Below are 17,514 nucleotides of genomic sequence, written 5' to 3'. Positions count from 1 at the left end.
TGCATTCAAGAGAGGCAAGACAGCAGTGACACCCACAACTCCAAAACCAGGATGTGATCTGAACTTTAGCGAAGAAAACGGTGCTTTGGAATCGGTAATCTGGCGTCGCAGGGCAGCGTCGTAGTCATCGTGAACTGCATACGAATCGTGCCGTGTGCTATGGCCTCAACACATGAGCTGGGCTGCGACTCAACAACAGCTGGACAGGCACCCTCTTCATGCTTCTTCGTCTATTACAGCAGGTATATCTAGAGCTTGGCATGAACCCATGTACGTGCGCGTCGGAACGTACGACACGAATAGCTTCAGCTCCTCAACGTTCCACTTCTGCTGCAAGAAGTCGTGCTACGAGCATGTCAGCCTGTATCAGTATCACAGTCCTGGAAATCCTACCTTCAGAAGCTTGTCTGGTGTCCACGTTCTCGTTGAAGCAAGGAAATCCACTGCTGTGTCCGACCACTTGTGCGACGGTTGCACAGTGATTTCTCTTTTGCCATTAGCGGACTTGTACATGAGCATCATGGTGATATGTCCGAAAGCCTTCGTATTCTTTGGTGAGCAGCTTCTATCGAATTCACAGTATTCAAGTTTTGCTGTTAGCGTCAGCGCGGCACCCATGTCCCTGTGTTGGTGTCTCGCTTACTGATCTTGACCACACCATCAGAGTTAATGACGACGTTGTCGATGTTTAAGAGACTGTGGAAAAGGTTCTCTGAGCTCAAGTAAGAGACTCCAGCAAGCATCTAGTCACATCAGCGGCTGACGAGAGTTGCGTGTGGATCAATCTCACCTGCTTCGTGATAGCAACCAGTAGGTCTTCGTTCGGGTATTCCGGGCAGCGATAAACATGCCGAAGAGTAACGACCGCAGGCTCCATCACACAGTAGAACACTCCGCTATCTTCGAAGACTTCGTGCGTCCTGCAAAGATTCTCGTGAAACAGCCGACGCTTTCGGAACGATGAGACCTCGTCTTTTGCCACTGACAGTTCTCTGACCAGGTAGACATCCTTCCCAGTCGGCAGCTCAAGGACGACCTCGACCGTTCCACCAAGATCGCGCTTGTGCACTAATTTGTACCTGTGCCGCAGCGATCCAGTCCTGATTGGAATGTCGAGTCGCATCTGTGCCTCGACGGCCGAACTTCCGTGAAGCGACGGAGTGCGAACAGTCTCTTGGTCTGCCTGTACCGTGCGGCTTGTAACCAGCTCTGGGAGTGCTGTGATGTCGTCAGGCTGTGGAAGCCGATCACTTTCTTGGTTGCTAGCTAGCGGTAGTGGCTCAGGGCCTCTGTCGTCGTCGTCGTCGTCGCTGAAGAATTGGGTAAAACGCTTCATCTTCGCCGGACGGGAAAGCATTGGGGCAGACGGTGCACCTGAAGGACTTGGGAGCTCACTGCCAACAACTTTGTTAGGTATCCTGCTCGGCGCAAAAGTGTCCGACTTTGTTAGTCACTCACGTTTGTTACTTTCAAATCAGTGTCTTAGTAACAGCACTAAAGCTGCGATTTGAGCAATTGCCGATAGTCAGCGTCCTTTAAGAAACCAGAGGTGATCCGGATACGTGCACTGCTTGCCGAAGGTCTGCCTGCGCCTGTAAAGGATTATATTGCTGATGCAGAATGCAGGACTCCGAGTCGTTTCCTACCTGACTCATCCAGCTTCAGCAGACACGGACAGAGAGCACTGTGTCAGCATCCATATTAGGTCCGACCTGGAAGTCACTGTACCACAAGCTCCAGACTTCTAGCTTACGTAAACAAGCCCAATCACGGCGTAGCATGGTGTGAGCATTCAAGCTGATCCCACGCCTGTCTGACTGATACGGCGTGTTGTTGAGTCAAGCTACGCAGCCCATTGAAATCGGCCATAAATAGCCTTGAGCCTATCCAGGCTCCACAGCAGTACAAATCGGCCCCGCCCTAAGGATTTCTCGAGGGAGAGACCGAATGAGCCTTTGAGGAGAGTACGCCCTCTCTTATGGTACTACCACCGAGCGATACAAATGAAAACCTCCGAGGAAAAACAATCGCCTCTTCACCCTTCTCGCTACCCTTTGCCTTCCGGAACTACTAGCTGCACATACTCCAGACGGCTAGTCCTAGTGTGCAACCCAGTCGGAGTCAACAACGCCAGCGCAAATCACGCAAATTGGGGTCAGCCAGTTGTCGTTCCAGCTGTGCCATCGGCTCACACAACCAGATGGATTGGTCCGAAGACAACACACAGGCTGGAGTGCGCGTTCACGAAGCCACGAATAGGCTCGACACTGTTCAGTCCAGGCTTTACGATATCGACTACAGTCTATGGACGCATCAGAAGGATCTAGCGACGTTACGTGGAGCTGTACAAAAGATCCGACACTCGCTCTCTGTTGATGCTGGAGCTTACTTGCGCGGAGACGACAACCAAACGGTTCAGACCCGTCATGCCCACACAGACAACACGCTGGGTCATGGCCATTCTCACGCGCAAAGTCTAGACTTTGCCGGAGGCTCCGAGTCCAACGACCTCGTCAGCGAGCTGATGGAGGCCTCCAAGAGCAACGTCAAGGAGATCACGGCACATGTCACAGAGAATCGGCGTTCTACAGTCAGTGGCACGAATGCTTCTACAGACGCCGGGGCGTGCGGAGTAGCCGGTTGCGTAGCACACATCCAGCAATTGCAGTCTGCGGTGCGCAAGGTTCCGACTAACAGAGCAAGCCCGGCCAAGGGAAGCTCGGAGAAGCAGCGCGTCGGGCTGCGAAGAAGTCCGAGGCGCCACAGGGCAGAGATGAAGGTCGCCAGCTAGCAAGTGACCACCATGCGCGTTTCTAGACATGTTTTGTAATTCTATGTAGAATCGTTCCCTCTCAATCTATTTCTGACATCATACGAGAAACGACCATGAGTGAAGCCTCCTCTTTTCTTCGCCTCCAAACGACGGGGACTGGGCTGCCTGAGACTCGGCGCTTGAGTCTGTTTGCCACCGAAGTCCCTTGCATGACTCAAAGTCGAGCCAATGAGTACTGGCTAGTGAATATTGCTTCTTGCATTTGTTGCATAACGTCCGTCCCTGCGTGGCGGGACGCTACAGACACTCCCCAACACAACAAACGCAACAACAAGTTAGAAGAACAGATATTCTCGGAATAGTAGCCTTGAGCTACACAGTCTATTCTCTCCTAGTGTCTTCTAGAGATAGATTCTGCTTACCGTGCAATACGACAATTAAGTACAAGCGTTAAGCGACCGCCTTGCTTTGGCTGGCAGCGGGTGCATCAAAAGCTCCTGCATCTCGTCGAAAGTCCGTTAACATATAGCTTGTCGTATTATCATCCTACTCCGAGCACTGCGCTTGAGCTCGAGAGGTTGTCGTGCTTCTGTGCTAATTCCAAGTCCGCCTGCTAGAAGTGCCAGATAAGGAAGCCCCGCATATCTAGCTTAAAGCAGCCTAGCTGTAACCTATCGCTGCTGACGCTAGATCTGTGGCTGTGTGGCTGTGCAACATCTTTGCCAAGGGCTCTAAGTCCGGCTTAGATTGGAAGCAGGGCTGGCAAGATTTGAAAGCCCCGGCGTTTAGCACACCCAGCATCGGAACCGCAATCAGCTTCGATACGGCCATCGTGCAACTTCAAGATGCAGTGTAATGCACGACCATAGCTAACGCAAAAGCTTGCATGCTATAGAGATAACGATCGCACCGCTCTACAGCTCCGAAGACCCGCCGTTAATCCCTCGTCCGACCTCCCACGTCCTCGTGCTCTCGAGCATATCGCAAGCAACACATATACCAAACTGTAGCCCCATATCGCCTTTGCTCGTTGAAGAGAGTACAATGAGTCAAGAGGCGTCTAAGAACAGGGCGGGCAGGTCTCACCCAGCGGGCATGGCCAGGGACAGAGGCTAACTGGCATGATCCAGAATACTAAGATCCGAGTCTAGGCTTTTAGCAAGGGGAGTGGGTGTTACTGGGAGATCGCCGTCAGTTGACGCACACATAAAGGTGGAAAGGGTCAGCAAATCTTAGGGATACAGCTGTTGTACAGTTATACAACGAACGGCTTCCCGCATAAGCACTGCAATCATTAGGGCGGAGGATATTCTGTCTCTTCGCAATGCCATTCAATCCGGATGTCCATGGCAAGGGTGTGGCAGATGCGGGTTGGCCATCTACCTAGCTTGTGGTGGCAAATTTGCCGCACGTTGCTTTCATTACAGTGTCATAAGCATCGCCGTCAGTGTTGTGTTTAATAGACTACTATTACCGCCCAAGACATAGGCTTCAGAATGTAGCTATCTTCTTTCAATGACACCAATCAGCCAGCCGTGCATCTATTTCCCTCATGATGACTCGGCACCCCATGCCACTAACAGCTTCACCACCGCCTTGTCGCCTCCAGACGAAGCCGCGTAAAGTGCGTTGCCATAGATTCCACCTCGCGCGTTGACGTCGGCGCCCTTGTCGAGCAGCAGCCTCACCACCGCCTCGTGGCCTCTGTACGATACTGCTGCCTGGAGTGCGTTGCCGTAGTGTCCACCTTGCGCGTTGACGTCAGCGCCTTTGTCGAGCAGCAGCCTCACCACCGCCTCGTCGCCTCTGTACGAAGCCGCCTGAAGTGCGTTGCCGAAGTGTCCACCCTGTGCGTTGACGTCGGCGCCCTTGTCGAGCAGCAGCCTCACCACCGCCTCGTCGCCTCCAGACGAAGCCGCCTGGAGTGCGTTGCCGTAGTGTCCACCCTGCGCGTTGACGTCAGCGCCCTTGTCGAGCAGCATCTTGACCACCGCTTCGTGGCCTTCAGACGAAGCCGCCTGGAGTGCGTTGCCGTATTCTCCACCCTGCGCGTTAACATCGGAGCCCTTGTCGAGCAGCAGCCTCACCACCGCCTCGTCGCCTCCAGACGAAGCCGCCTGAAGTGCGTTGCCGAAGTGTCCAGCCTGCGCGTTGACGTCAGCGCCCTTGTCGAGCAGCATCTTGACCACCGCCTCGTGGCCTCCAGACGAAGCCGCCTGAAGTGCGTTGCCGAAGTGTCCACCCTGCGCGTTAACATCGGAGCCCTTGTCGAGCAGCAGCCTCACCACCGCCTCGTCGCCTCCAGACGAAGCCGCCTGGAGTACGTTGCCATAGACTCCACCCTGCGCGTTGATGTCGGCGCCCTTGTCGAGCAGCAGCCTCACCACCGCCTCGTCGCCTCCAGACAAAGCCGCCTGAAGTGCGTTGCCGAAGTGTCCACCCTGCGCGTTAACGTCAGCGCCCTTGTCGAGCAGCAGCTGCACCACCGCCTCGTCGCCTCTGTACGATACTGCCGCCTGGAGTGCGTTGCCGAAGTGTCCACCCTGCGCGTTGACGTCGGCGCTCTTGTCGAGCAGCAGCCTCACCACCGCCTCGTCGCCTCTGTACGAAACTGCTGCCTGGGTGCGTTGCCGTAGTATCCACCCTGCGCGTTGACGTCGGCACCCTTGTCGAGCAGCAGCCTCACCACCGCCTCGTCGCCTCCAGACGAAGCCACCTGAAGTGCGTTGCCGAAGTGTCCACCCTGCGCGTTGACGTCAGCGCCCTTGTCGAGCAGCATCTTGACTATCTGCTCGCAGCCTCCACCTGAAGCCGCGTAGAGTGCGTAGCCGTACAGTCCACCCTGCACGTTAATGTCGGCGCCCTTGTCGAGCAGCATCTTGACTATCTGCTCGCAGCCTCCACCTGAAGCCGCGTAGATTGCGCTGCCAAAGACTCCACCCTGCGCGTTGACGTCGGCGCCCTTGTCGATCAGCAGCCTCACCACCGCCTCGTCGCCTCTGTACGAAGCCGCCTGGAGTGCGTTGCCGTAGAGTCCACCCTGCACGTTAACGTCGGCGCCCTTGTCAACCAGCAACTTTACTACCTTCTTATGCTCATTCTTTGCCGCCAGCAACAGTGGTGCCTCGTCATTATCATTTGTGGCCTCTATATTGGCTTTTTCCCTCAACGACTTTTGCGCCGTCGCCTCTTGGCCATGTTGGGCAGCCCACAACAGCGCTGAGCTTCCAGATTGTTGTACATTGTAGCGGTAGAGGTAGCTATCTAGGAGATGGTAAAGGTGGCGGTTGGCTTGTGCAACGGCGTTGATATCTCTCTCGGATTCTAGGTATTCCGATATATCTTGGAGCAACTCATTTGGTAGATCAAGCAGTGACATTGCTGAAGTAGCACTTGTCTGCTTTACTAAATTCAAGGTAGTGATGAAAACAACCGCCTAGCAAGCACCATAAGCAGGTGTGAAGCGGGCAAAAAATTCCAATTCAATAGTAGGCATGTGTTGTGAAGAAAGCCCAAAAAGAGAGAGTTGAGGACGATGGTGGAGCAAGCGGCGGCAGGGTGTCTCGCTACGCAAGGGCGGACGTTAGTTACAAAGTCAGCGTGTTTACTTGGCAGCGAACTAAACTTCAACGAATTACGTCGTGCGTCATAGATGGTCAGCTGTCGCGGACTTTGCACCATGGAATATCGACCGTTCGACGTACAGCATCGTTTCAGCGGAGCCTAGCCGACGGTCAGCCAATTGCGACATATGCGCGTTGTCACAGCGTGGACAAGAATGTATGTGTTTACACTGATTTGCGTATTTGGCATCCGCGTTTTGCAAGGCGGAAGATACCCACGCGACAAGAGTCCCTGGTACGGCAAGCGAAGACTTTGCCTAGAAGAGCAAGCAGCATCACGTTGGTCATCTTGCTCCTCAGACCAGCAAAGGCTTGCTAGATGTCAGCACTCTTCTTGCATGTGTACAGTACCCAGGCGAGGCGGTGCTGACTTTCAGCGAGCTTTCGTGTGTACGCGTCCCCGAGTGGTCTGCTCGCTTGGTTTGTTCTCTTTCCGGCAAGCTCTCGGACCGAGTCAGCAAGGACCCCTGTCAGAAATACATTCTAATGTCTTGCAAAACCTGAAGCCGAATATGCAGATAAGTGTATTCCCTGCGAGTTCACATAGTTCTGCGGTATGTATGCTATAGATCCTGCCTGCTGTCCTCGAGAGCGTCACTGCCTTGACTTCATCCGTCCGCTTGAAGGCCATGCTTACAATGCCTTGGAGCGACAGAATCTCTCATCTCCGGCTCATCGTCAATATGGGAATGCAGACGCATTGAACCATCCTCCCACCCCAGGCGCGTGCACAGCACATTGGCACGTGCATTGAGGCTGCAAATCATCGAGCAAGACACCATCGTCATATTCGTCGGTATCCGAGGTGTCGCTAGCCTCTTCTGCACCGCTGAGTTCACTGCTGCTGTCAGACTCATCAGACGCATCAGATGCGTCTGACCCCTCGTTGTAAGAAGAAGCCGAATCCGAGTAGTCATCAGAGTCATAGGCATTCTCTGAGCTGTCAGAGTCGCTGCTCTGCCTGCTGCGATACGATAGATACCTGGAGAGCGCATGCTCGAGGCCAGACTCCGAGTCTGTCTCTGATACGTCCAGTGTCTTGTTGCTGTAAGTTGATGGGACCGCTGACTGGCGCGTATACAGCGGCTACTTACATATTCTAGGTCGAGATCAGAGATATCGCAGTCCGGGACCGCTTCCCCAGTGGGCTGCTGCCCTGGCTCGGTCTGCATGTTTTGATGGTGGACAGGCCTCAGCTGAAGAGAGTTGTTGCTAGGAATACTTGAATCACGCCTGTGACTGTTCTGCGAGGATACGCTCTGGCCTGTGTTAGATGGTTTATCTTATGTACTCTGTGTCTTGCATCCCCAGCGTGAGCTGGATGGCTAAAACGGGCTCAAATGCTGATGGGTGAGCATCGAGACGCCCAAACTGATTCTAGCATAAATGAGAAGACCAAACCAGCACCATCGACGCGCTAGCTGGTGTGCTGCTCTCATCGAAGCTCAAAACGGCCCATTCTGAGTAGCGAGCTATGCATAGATCCGCACTACGTTAGCTGCGCTATTGGCCTAGATCTGGTTTCGTTTGGATTCAGGAGAGGCTTGCAGCGACACCTCTCGTGTTGTAGCGACCTGCACCTTCGGCTTCCTTCAGGCTACAAGGGAAACGTCAGGAGCTTTGTGTGGTGTTATGTGGTTCTAGAACGGCAGATCGTTTGGCAGTCAGAGTTCCAACTTCACGCTGTCCTGTGGGACTTGGAGCACTCACTGCAGAGTATGCTAACCACTTGTAACGGGTGTTTGCAAGGAAGACACATGGGTCATTCACTGGATGAGTTCAGCAAGCTAGACAAGAGGGCTGCGCGAGCGCATGTAAGCCTCTCGAGCGTGCTCATAAGGCGTATAACTTAGGCCCGTTGAGGTATATGTAAATTATGCAGTACACATCTCGAACCTCTTACATGCTATGCGTAAAGTAGTTGCAGCATGTCAAGCCGGGCACAGTGACAGGAATGCTGGTTGCACGACTTCCTCTCCTCAATTAGTAAAGATCTTACAGACAGCAGACCGGCAGCTACTACATGATGTGTGTCTCAGCAGTATAGGATTGCATTAGAATTGTACGGAACGCTAAGCCCTTCGATCTGCAAACAGTGAAGATCAGAGAAAACACCAGACTCCCAGCATCCTTGACCATATGCGCTGCATACTGCAGGACATCGCCGCACACCGGAACCGGATATCACTTGTTATCGCTCGCCACAAGCCCTGCTAGACTACAGCTGGCACCTGGCCAAGCAGCTGCGCACGTCCTGCGCGAGGCTCTCGGGAATCAGCCCTCGCAGCTCCTCTAGGCTACCACCGGCGACAGACGCAGCGGGACCGAGCGTGGCGTTCACCACCTCTGCGTTGAGGCTGAAGAAGCCCTGCGCTGCCGAGCTCGTACCTGGGTTGGCTGAGTTGAAGGCCGCTACAAAGACAGCTTTCTGGCACCCGTTGTTGAACTGGTAGTGGATGCTGCCCGACGAGAAGGCTGTGGCCTGGTACCTGTCCAGCGTGCCGGCGACCTCCTGGTTCTGCCCCGGTGAAACCAGGCCGTTCTCGAGAAAGCTTCCGAATCGGAGGTCGGACCCTTCGACCAGAACCAAGAACTCCGTCGCCCTCGGGTGGATGTGCGGCGTGTTGATCCCGCAGGGCTCCAGAAAGGCAAGCGTCATGCTTATATCGAGATCAGTGACTAAAGGAAATGTCTCTATGGTCTGTGGGTAGCGGTCAGTCAGCTTCCATGGCAAACGAGATCTCAAGTGTTACTGACGGCCGACTTGATCGCGCCACCCAGCGCGCCATTGGCGGGCTGGGCGCCGTTGAAGTCAAAGACGATCAGCTTGCGCAAAGCTTCGCCCGTCAAGAGACTGCCGCCCTGAACGAGTAGCCGTTGGAAGCGCTTGATGGCCGTCGGAGCGGAGAAGAGATCGGTAAAGAGCTGCGCGTTTGGATCCGCAGTGGCAGCGGGCTGGGCAGCAGTGGTTGACGTGCAGCTGCTGCTGTGGGGTTGGCCTCGAGCAGCTCCGAGTACTGCAAGCGCGACGAGAGCCCGGGAAATGGAGAACATGGTGGGACGCTATGGATATAACGAGGTATCTTTGTGATTTGAAAGGACAAACGAGGGTGTATGGAAAGCACGGTGTATTGAAAGCGAGTCTGCCAGCCATATAAGTACCTTCAGCCACACTTGTAGTATCAGCCTGATATATCTGCCACGCAGTTGTAGTCTTCTGCAATCCGGTACGTGAGAGCGAAGAAGAGCCTGGTTGTATGAGGGCCAAGAACAGCTGCTGGCTTACGGGCCTGCATTCGTGACCCTGTCCTATACTTAGCAGTCCAGACAGCCCAAACGGCTCTTCTTCTAGCGCTGAGTGGTTGTCAGCGCTGGTTCTAGCGAGCGATTTCGTACCACCAAGACAGAAGACGAGGGCCTAATCGAGAGCGGGATGGAGGCGAGGCCTCTGTGCTGACGACGTTGCTGTCCATAGTGGTCTTGACCATGGACGCTCTCTTCATGCCCTCCACTACTGCCAGCTCGAGAGCAACTGTGCGGCCTAGAACCCAGCAAGCTATACCTCACTCAGGCTGCAGACAGCAGACAAGAGACCAGGGAGCCAACAGCGCAAGGAGCCCTGCCCGACGGACGACACTGTAGCACGGACGCACTCAATAGATACGCGGAAACACCAGCCAGATGCGGAGGGTCTGTGCGACGCTCACACTTGTGACACGCTGAATGAAGCTAGCGAGCGTCTTGTCGACATCTCACGCAAAGCTGACGATCTGCGCAGCATACTGATCGAGCGTGGCTCGCGGCTGAAACATGAGATCGAGCACCTCAAGCACTCCGCGCTTTCGAGACATGACTGTCGTCTGCGCGACTAGGAACAGGAGATGCAAGCAATGCGGTGGAAGCTAGAAGGGATGCAGCTGGAAAAGCGGGCAGGCTGGCGCGCGAGTGTGGACTACTGTAGCTACGTCATGTAACTTAGAAGGCGAAAGCAGTAATATTAGTCATCGCGTGCGACATCATCCTGCTCTAGGGAGGACTTACTTGTGCATTGCGCTGAGCGGACAACAGCACCTCAGACGCCATTTGCGGCCCTACGCTGAGCGGCATCGTAGTGTGCTGTATGCAGTACAGTAAGCAGCGCAGAGCATGGCCGCTGCGGAGCAGGTTAGTCGGGTGGCCACTATCCTACTCTGCCTCTGCCCACAGCCAGTGAGTCGTGGTTCAATGGTCGGCATAGCCCATCGGGAGTTACTACAGTACAAAACCACACGGGATATCGGTGCCTGCGAAAACATATGGACCCCCCCGGATCTGGGAGAGATCGTCAAGGTGACGTTCTGGGATTAGTATTAGAGTAGTATAGGGGTATATAGAGGTCAAGGATCGGGATTTTGAGCTGTAAATTACATCTTGTTCACTTGTAAACCTCTTGTTATGGGTCGAAAGCTTGAAGCAGGCCTTTTGCAGACTGTTCTCCTTGATCTTTCTTATCAACGTCTATTTAAATGGATCGCTAGGAACTGTAGTGTTGGCCGCAATACAGTGAAGCGTATTGAGCTCAGTCTTGACCTATACGGAAGCCCTTATCCTCCTAATTCAACCCGTTTCAGGGAGGCCTCGATTGATGGTGAGAAGGCTCGGGGAGAATGTGAGGAGGGCGACGACTGCAAACCAGCGTACTAATGCTATAAGATAGGCCCTGCTAGAGTACCTCCGTGAGAAGCCGACGGCCTATTTGGACGAGATGGTTGAGTTCCTATTCGACGAGTACACAACCTTGTTATCCTTGACGTACCGTCTTTGATTACCTCTGCCGGGCCTAATGGAGTCGAAAGTAGCTAGTACACTAAGGACCGTAATGAGCTGCTACGAGAGGTTTCTACCTATCAACGAGAGGATGGGATCCTATTTAGATTGTAGCACTTGATGAGAGTGCAGCAAATAAGCGAACTGCTGACAGGGAAAGAGCCTGGGCGCCCTTAGGAACTGCCGCAATTGCTCTATGCTTTGGCAATCGAACAGGAGAGTTTTGGTGATACTAGTAATGGACGTGGATTACTTCCGTGGGAAATGCAGGGAGGGCTAACAAGCAGCTCTTTAAAAGCGTTTATGGAGCACTAGTTCTCCTTTGTGCAACCCCTAGCTTCTTCCCCGCGATCAATTATTATTATGGACAACGCTTTAAGCTACCGGTCTCCTCAGTACACGCTCTCTGTGATGCAGCAGGCGTTCGACGGCCCTGTTGCCTCCTTACTTACTAATTACAACCCTATTAAGTAGTCACCCCAGGTGCTAAGAAACTGGGTACGGAGGAACTACGGCATTATAGAGTCGTTTAAGAGCTTTAAGGGTTTCTAGAGTACGGTATATACCGCTGCTGCGTTAATGCTAACTTTTTATAGCATGTATAAGCGTTGCTTAGGTACTAAGGAGGGGATGGGTAAGCGGATGATTGCCTCCCTAAAGTTTAAAAGTTCTGCCCTGCAGTCTTAATTCTGTACCTTTACTACAGCAGATATTTATGTTTAAGAGGTAGAGCTAATTAAATCATTGCCTGCTAAAGAAAGCTCCTGCTCTTAGAGGTAAAAAAAATTGCGTAGTTGTAAAGTTGTAGAGAAAAACAGAATTGCCCAAGAGCAGCTAGGCTGAACTATCGTAGGCCTAAGCGTTAAGCTAGCTGTAACCTCGTCATTGCGACTCCGCGTCAAGACCCCTGAGAAACTCCGCAACTATCTAAGCCCACCTAATTTACCCACCTAACGGCCTATGCCTCTTCTAACTACGTTAAGCCCTGTATATCTAACAGCGCTATCTTTCGCTATACCCTAAATCTACAACACTTTAACTTAGTTTTAATATATACAGCAATAATAGTAGAGCTGCAGTAAGGATTAAGGAAAGGCGGCAAGGAGCCCCTGTGTTTGGCGCTAACCTAGATAGCCTATTAGAGCGCGCTAAGCTGCTAAGCGACAGCTGCGCGATCCTTCTAAAATTCCTAGTGAGGAACTCGCCCTGTCGTACGCTCTGAGCTACATCCTTGTCTTAGCCTAACCCTGTACTGTTAGCGATATCATGTGAATATACTAATCACGTGCACCTATCTTCCCTGCCTGCCAAACCCGTAACACCCCTGCATTAGGCTTCCTATAAGTTTACCTCTGCGACAGCATACATCTACAACTACATACAAATATATAATTCTAAGATGAGGATCTTGTTTTGGCGTATGCTATATACTAATTCTAGAGGCAGAAATAAAAGAAAGACGCAAATAAGAGTTTGCAAACTAACGCCTTAGCCAGGTTACTTCGACCCCTTAATAGTATCTAATCGCTTCTAAAGTCAGGATTCTTTATAAGGAATATGTTGTGCCAGCGCAAGCAAATCTAGGACTAAAAAATCTTAAGATTTGCATAAGTAGAATGCGTAAAACTATGCCTTTATTTTGCGAAAAGCCCTAAACTTTATGTTGATCTAAAATAAAGAGACTAGCTTCCTGGGCAAGCTGCTCTAACACCTTAGCTTAAATACACTATAATCTAGCCTCTAGCATCGTTTATATACGTCTCCTACAGCAGTTCCTTAACAAAGACCTCTAATTGCTGCCTTATTTGAAGGGAGACATAGGGTTGCTGGAACTGCGATTCCAGTCCCTTACAGTTAACCACGAGTCGTTAACTAAGATCTTCTCCTCTACAGCTTAGTTTCTAATTAAAGCGATACGGTCTTTAATATCCTCCTTCTCCTTATAGTTGTACTACTGCTAGAAGAAGGCCTAGGCAACATGAAGAGAGAGAAATAAGAGCCTCTAAGCGGTACGTATTCAGCTGGTAAGAGCAGCGGCAGCAAAGGTCTGCCTGGGCTTTAGCGCCGTAGAGTCTCGTAAGCTCTCTTAATATTAAACTTACTTTATATTAGGATCTCTGTGTTGTTGTTATTATCTCTCCTTCTACTTCTTCGACGCTCTCTCTCTTAACGGAGGAGAGTCACAAGGTTCTCTAACTGGGTCTTGTGCTGTAGAAACACCTCTTTAAATCTCCTAATTCTATATTAAGTACTCCTTTGGGTACTAGGTAATAGTTCTCTACTCTTCAGGGCCCTCTTTCATCGGGTTTAAGATAACAACCCAGCAAGTATAGGGATAATTCGAACAGCTAATGCCCATCTCTACATCACCAATTACTTCTGTAACCTGCCCTTCTGTAGCAAGAAGCTTAGCTGCAGTAGTTAGTAATTAAAGCAGCTAACGGCAACAGTTAGGTTGCGGCCAGTACTAAAGAGATTACCTTAACGCCCTACGCTAAAGCTGCGGTCTGCTGGCTCTACGTGCAGGTCAAAGTCAACCTATATCGCCTTTGAGATCCTAGCTCGGTCTCTCTCCTCTCTCTTCTTGTGCAGAAGCTCTAGGAACAGTTAAACGCATAGTTGTCTCCTTTGCTAAGAGATTGTACCTGGAAGTATAAGGCTTTTGTTGCTTCTAGAAAGTATATTAATGCGGTGAGATCTTGTAATTGTATACACTAGTAAGTAGCTGCTCCATGATTCAGGCTTCTGCCTAGCTTATAATAGTAGCTGAGTAACCTTCTTAGAGTGCTGCGCTGAAGTCTCCCTAGCGGCTGAGAGCCTCAACTACAGTAAATACACGCTAACGACTTATGTAATTTACTCTAGGAGCGTTCTGGGCGTCCTGTATAGCTGGGCTTAAGCGATCTCTAACAAAGATACCTCTAGAAAAGCTGCTAAGAGCTGAGTCTTCGGTTATCGTCGTCGTAGATCTCATAATAGCTACAGTATCGCTTCTGCTGTCTTTATCTACTAGCTAAGCTCTAGCACCTAGCTGGGAGAGGTTCAGATACGGCTGTAAAGGTAGAGGGCGTCGCTAAACGTTTACTGCTTATATTGGAGATCTCTCCATGATCTTACGACGTCTCTTATTACGCTAACGTCTTTCCTGCTCCTCACGAGCTTTCTAGAGTAAGCGTACAACGCCGCGACATGGCGGGCATATTAACTATTATATATAAGCGTAATTTACGTCTCTAATAATTCAAATTGATCCTACACCTTTACTGCTGCTAAGATTAACTTTAGTGCCTTGCTTGTCGCTGTTATAGGGAGAGAAGAGCAGGTAGAATGTAGATAGATGCTGAGAAATGTGGGTAGGTACTGCAAAACAGTATATACCCAGCGATTTAACTTTCCTCCTATGTCTCTAGCATATCTAGAGACTCCTACATGCCCTAGATTTACCCTAGTACGCTGCTTTAGGACCGATTATCTTATCAAGAACCCCTGTAAGCTTACGCCGTCCTAAACCTTTACTACCCCCGCCTCTACCTACCCCTACTAAGGTATCTTACACCTGTACAACCTCCTAAACAACCTACTAATACGCTCTGCTACCTCCTAAAAACACTACTACACTATATTTACCTATACGGGTCTCTAAAAGTCTCTAAAACGTCTACTTGAAGCCCTACATGCTACTATACCTAACTACTTATTTAATCGTGAACATTTACTCTGCTTTTTAGTAACAATTACTACTAGTAATCAACTGGGATATTCACGTGATTTAACAAGGGGGAAGTCTATATGTTTCCACCAACGTAATATAATTGTTTCTATATCTACCAAGCGTTGATTTGAATTTACATAAACTTTCTTTCGTGGCTGCTAAGGCTTAAGAGCCCTTAAGTTAACTATATAGTCTTTTTTGTTCTCTGCTAAGCTGTACTGCACAAAGTATTTGCTACTACAATAGCTGCCTGCTTTGAATAAGCTAGTGAGTCTTGGCTAACGCTCTCGTTCCTGTGCAGCTCGCTAAGCTATAAAAGACCACGAGGTCTACAGGGGTGAATGATAGCTCTTAGCAGGTTGAGGCTTAATTCTAACGTAGTAGCGTAACCAGACTGTTACGAACCTAAAGGAAGGGAACCTGCAATCTATGTATGAAGAAAAGGATAACAGGAAACACCCAGGCAGGTCGGCCTAGAGGTCAGCACTTTGAGGGCCAGTAGATAACGCCACCCCGCAGGGCGTGATCCCACAGTCTTAGAAAGCCACTGTAGGACAAAGTCACGTGTGTCCCACGATGTACCACAGGTACTACAATGTACCACACGTAGGACATGTAGGACATATGTAGGACATGTAGGACATTCATTAAGTATATAGTACTAGGCAATGAGCTCTTACAGCTCATTGTGTTCAGCTTCGACCTCAGTTCAATCTAAGGATTACTACTTAATTCTCAAACCCCCGTCTTATTACATCGATCTACCAATCACATTGCTAACACACACCCCGCCACTATTATATCAGTCTACCAATCGTGCTGAAACACAACCCTCTCGTCCATCGTCACCCTCATTCCCCAAGAACTAACCTAGATTCATCCTCAGGACGATCTTCACACAGACCTTTAAGCTACCTATAAGGAGTTGCAACTACCCGCTTAATGTTCAATGGACAGATGCCTACAGTAGCCTATCTAGCTCGTACTACTCTCTTAGTAATCACCAACCTCTCTAGCGTTATAGTAGGCTGTAATAAAGCGTTCTTTTTTAACAGGCGCTGCGTTATCTAGATACGATAGTTCCTAGATCTAGTTTCCCGAGTAGAGAATCTCTTTACTACTAAGAAAACTAAGAGATCTAGTAAGCTGCAATACATAAGATAAGTAAGCGAGTGACAAGCTGAACTTTATTCTGCTTGCAGGTCTACAGAATTCTAGATCAATGTAGCTGCCGTAGCCGTCTAAATTAGCATCCTCTAACAATCGTCTAATAGAGCCGTCTTAGGCAGAAATATCTGTTACAGCCATTCAAGGCCTATCGCATTTAATGTCTAGCCGTTCTTAGAGGTTATGTAAAACTAGTTAGGTATTATCGCAGGAAACCAAGTACTCTGTAGGTTCTTGCCCTTAAATATCACCCGCAGCGCAGTTTCTTGCCTGTAGCTAACGCATTCAATTATTAATGCCCCTCGCGATTCTCTAGCAACTGCTTATAAGCCTTGCTCTTACAGCTATCTGCGAGGACTCTGGTGTTTGCATACCCCGTAGCCTTGCCAGTCTCGTCTATATTCTACATATCGCCAGGTGCATTATACCTGGTCGTACGCGAGTCCTCTTAAAGAGCTCAAAGAAACGCGCGTATCTGTTCCTACGTTGCGCCCTTAGCCCGCGAGCCACTCTATCTTTCTACTAACAATAGATACGACGCGTAGGTTACGCTTAAGAAAGAAGGATATCTAACGCTTGCCTACAGGATTGTTGTCACTATTTATCCTTAGGATTTAATTCGCTATTTCTCGCGCGCGCATGGGATGAAGGAAACGCGCGTGCGTCCTCTTTAAGGATCTATTGACACAAGAAATTCTTCTTGTTGTAAGGTTAATCGCTGCTAGTATTCGTAGCTAGATTAACGTGTCTGTGTACCACGTAGTTAGGCCGCAAGCGTGCTTTAAGGGATCTTGTACGCCTTTGCAGTAGCTCGTGAACTAGTAAAAACACTAGAAACAACTTGTCCGCTAATAGCTAATTAGATTGCTGCTTCACAGGGATCTATTTTGGTTGCGTAGTTATAGAGAAATCTGAGCGAGTAGGTAGCTAAGTTCTAGACGGGTGGCCAGCTTTAGTAGGTAGCCAGCTTCGGTAGCCGCTAGCTTACCTGTAGTTCTCTTCTCTATCAAATACAACTCTAGTATACCTGTGCGATAGCTCCCTAAGCGTAGCCTGCATTTGTATTCGATCCCAATTAACAGAGCCTTACTTTAAGACTCTGTTAACGCGACGCGCGTTAAAAGCTTCTTAACTGCCTCTTCTGTTACGTGCGAGTAGGTTAATCCGCCGCACGGGATTAGTGTTGTACAAAGGCATAAAAGGCCTTCAAACAACAACTAGGCATAAGCTATTGCAAGTGTCAGATTAAATGCTAAAAATAAGCTTAGGAGAAGTTTATGATTGCGATGATGGATTATGTCTTGATCATTGTTCTTTTCGTTAGTTTTGTTCTCTCTCCTTTTTAAACATAAACCTAATATATTAGTAATACCTAGGTAATACATGGGTGATGATACCGTCTATAATGCAATTATCGCTTACTTTATCTAACA

The 17,514-nt window shown here is 50.1% G+C and overlaps 4 protein-coding genes across 4 annotated transcripts; 1 reads left to right on the top strand and 3 right to left on the bottom strand.

Annotated features, from left to right (window-relative positions):
- Window positions 1–216: 216 nt before the first annotated feature.
- ALTATR162_LOCUS15 (uncharacterized protein) lies at window positions 217–1,357 on the bottom strand (the record flags this gene model as incomplete). The annotated part of the gene is made up of 4 exons (XM_043307608.1): window positions 217–345; window positions 394–593; window positions 644–743; window positions 791–1,357. 4 exons carry the CDS (start codon window positions 1,355–1,357, stop codon window positions 217–219), a joined length of 996 nt encoding a protein of 331 aa, XP_043163543.1.
- Window positions 1,358–2,200: 843 nt separating this feature from the next.
- On the top strand, window positions 2,201–2,791 carry ALTATR162_LOCUS14 (uncharacterized protein; the record flags this gene model as incomplete). Its single annotated transcript, XM_043307607.1, has 1 exon — window positions 2,201–2,791. One exon carries the CDS (start codon window positions 2,201–2,203, stop codon window positions 2,789–2,791), a length of 591 nt encoding a protein of 196 aa, XP_043163542.1.
- Window positions 2,792–4,323: 1,532 nt separating this feature from the next.
- Window positions 4,324–7,568, bottom strand: ALTATR162_LOCUS13 (uncharacterized protein; the record flags this gene model as incomplete). Its single annotated transcript, XM_043307606.1, has 4 exons — window positions 4,324–5,387; window positions 5,438–5,735; window positions 7,174–7,434; window positions 7,491–7,568. The coding sequence occupies 4 exons, from the start codon at window positions 7,566–7,568 to the stop codon at window positions 4,324–4,326; spliced, it is 1,701 nt and encodes a 566-aa protein (XP_043163541.1).
- A 1,046-nt stretch (window positions 7,569–8,614) lies between these two features.
- Window positions 8,615–9,450, bottom strand: ALTATR162_LOCUS12 (uncharacterized protein; the record flags this gene model as incomplete). Its single annotated transcript, XM_043307605.1, has 2 exons — window positions 8,615–9,097; window positions 9,154–9,450. The coding sequence occupies 2 exons, from the start codon at window positions 9,448–9,450 to the stop codon at window positions 8,615–8,617; spliced, it is 780 nt and encodes a 259-aa protein (XP_043163540.1).
- Between the last annotated feature and the right edge of the window lie 8,064 nt (window positions 9,451–17,514).

The sequence above is a fragment of the Alternaria atra genome, assembly GCF_907166805.1.
Source record: "Alternaria atra isolate CS162 genome assembly, contig: 11, whole genome shotgun sequence".
NCBI classification, from domain to species: Eukaryota; Fungi; Ascomycota; class Dothideomycetes; order Pleosporales; family Pleosporaceae; genus Alternaria; species Alternaria atra.
The sequence above is the reverse complement of the archived record's forward strand: the minus strand, read 5'-3'. Positions and strand labels throughout refer to the sequence as shown.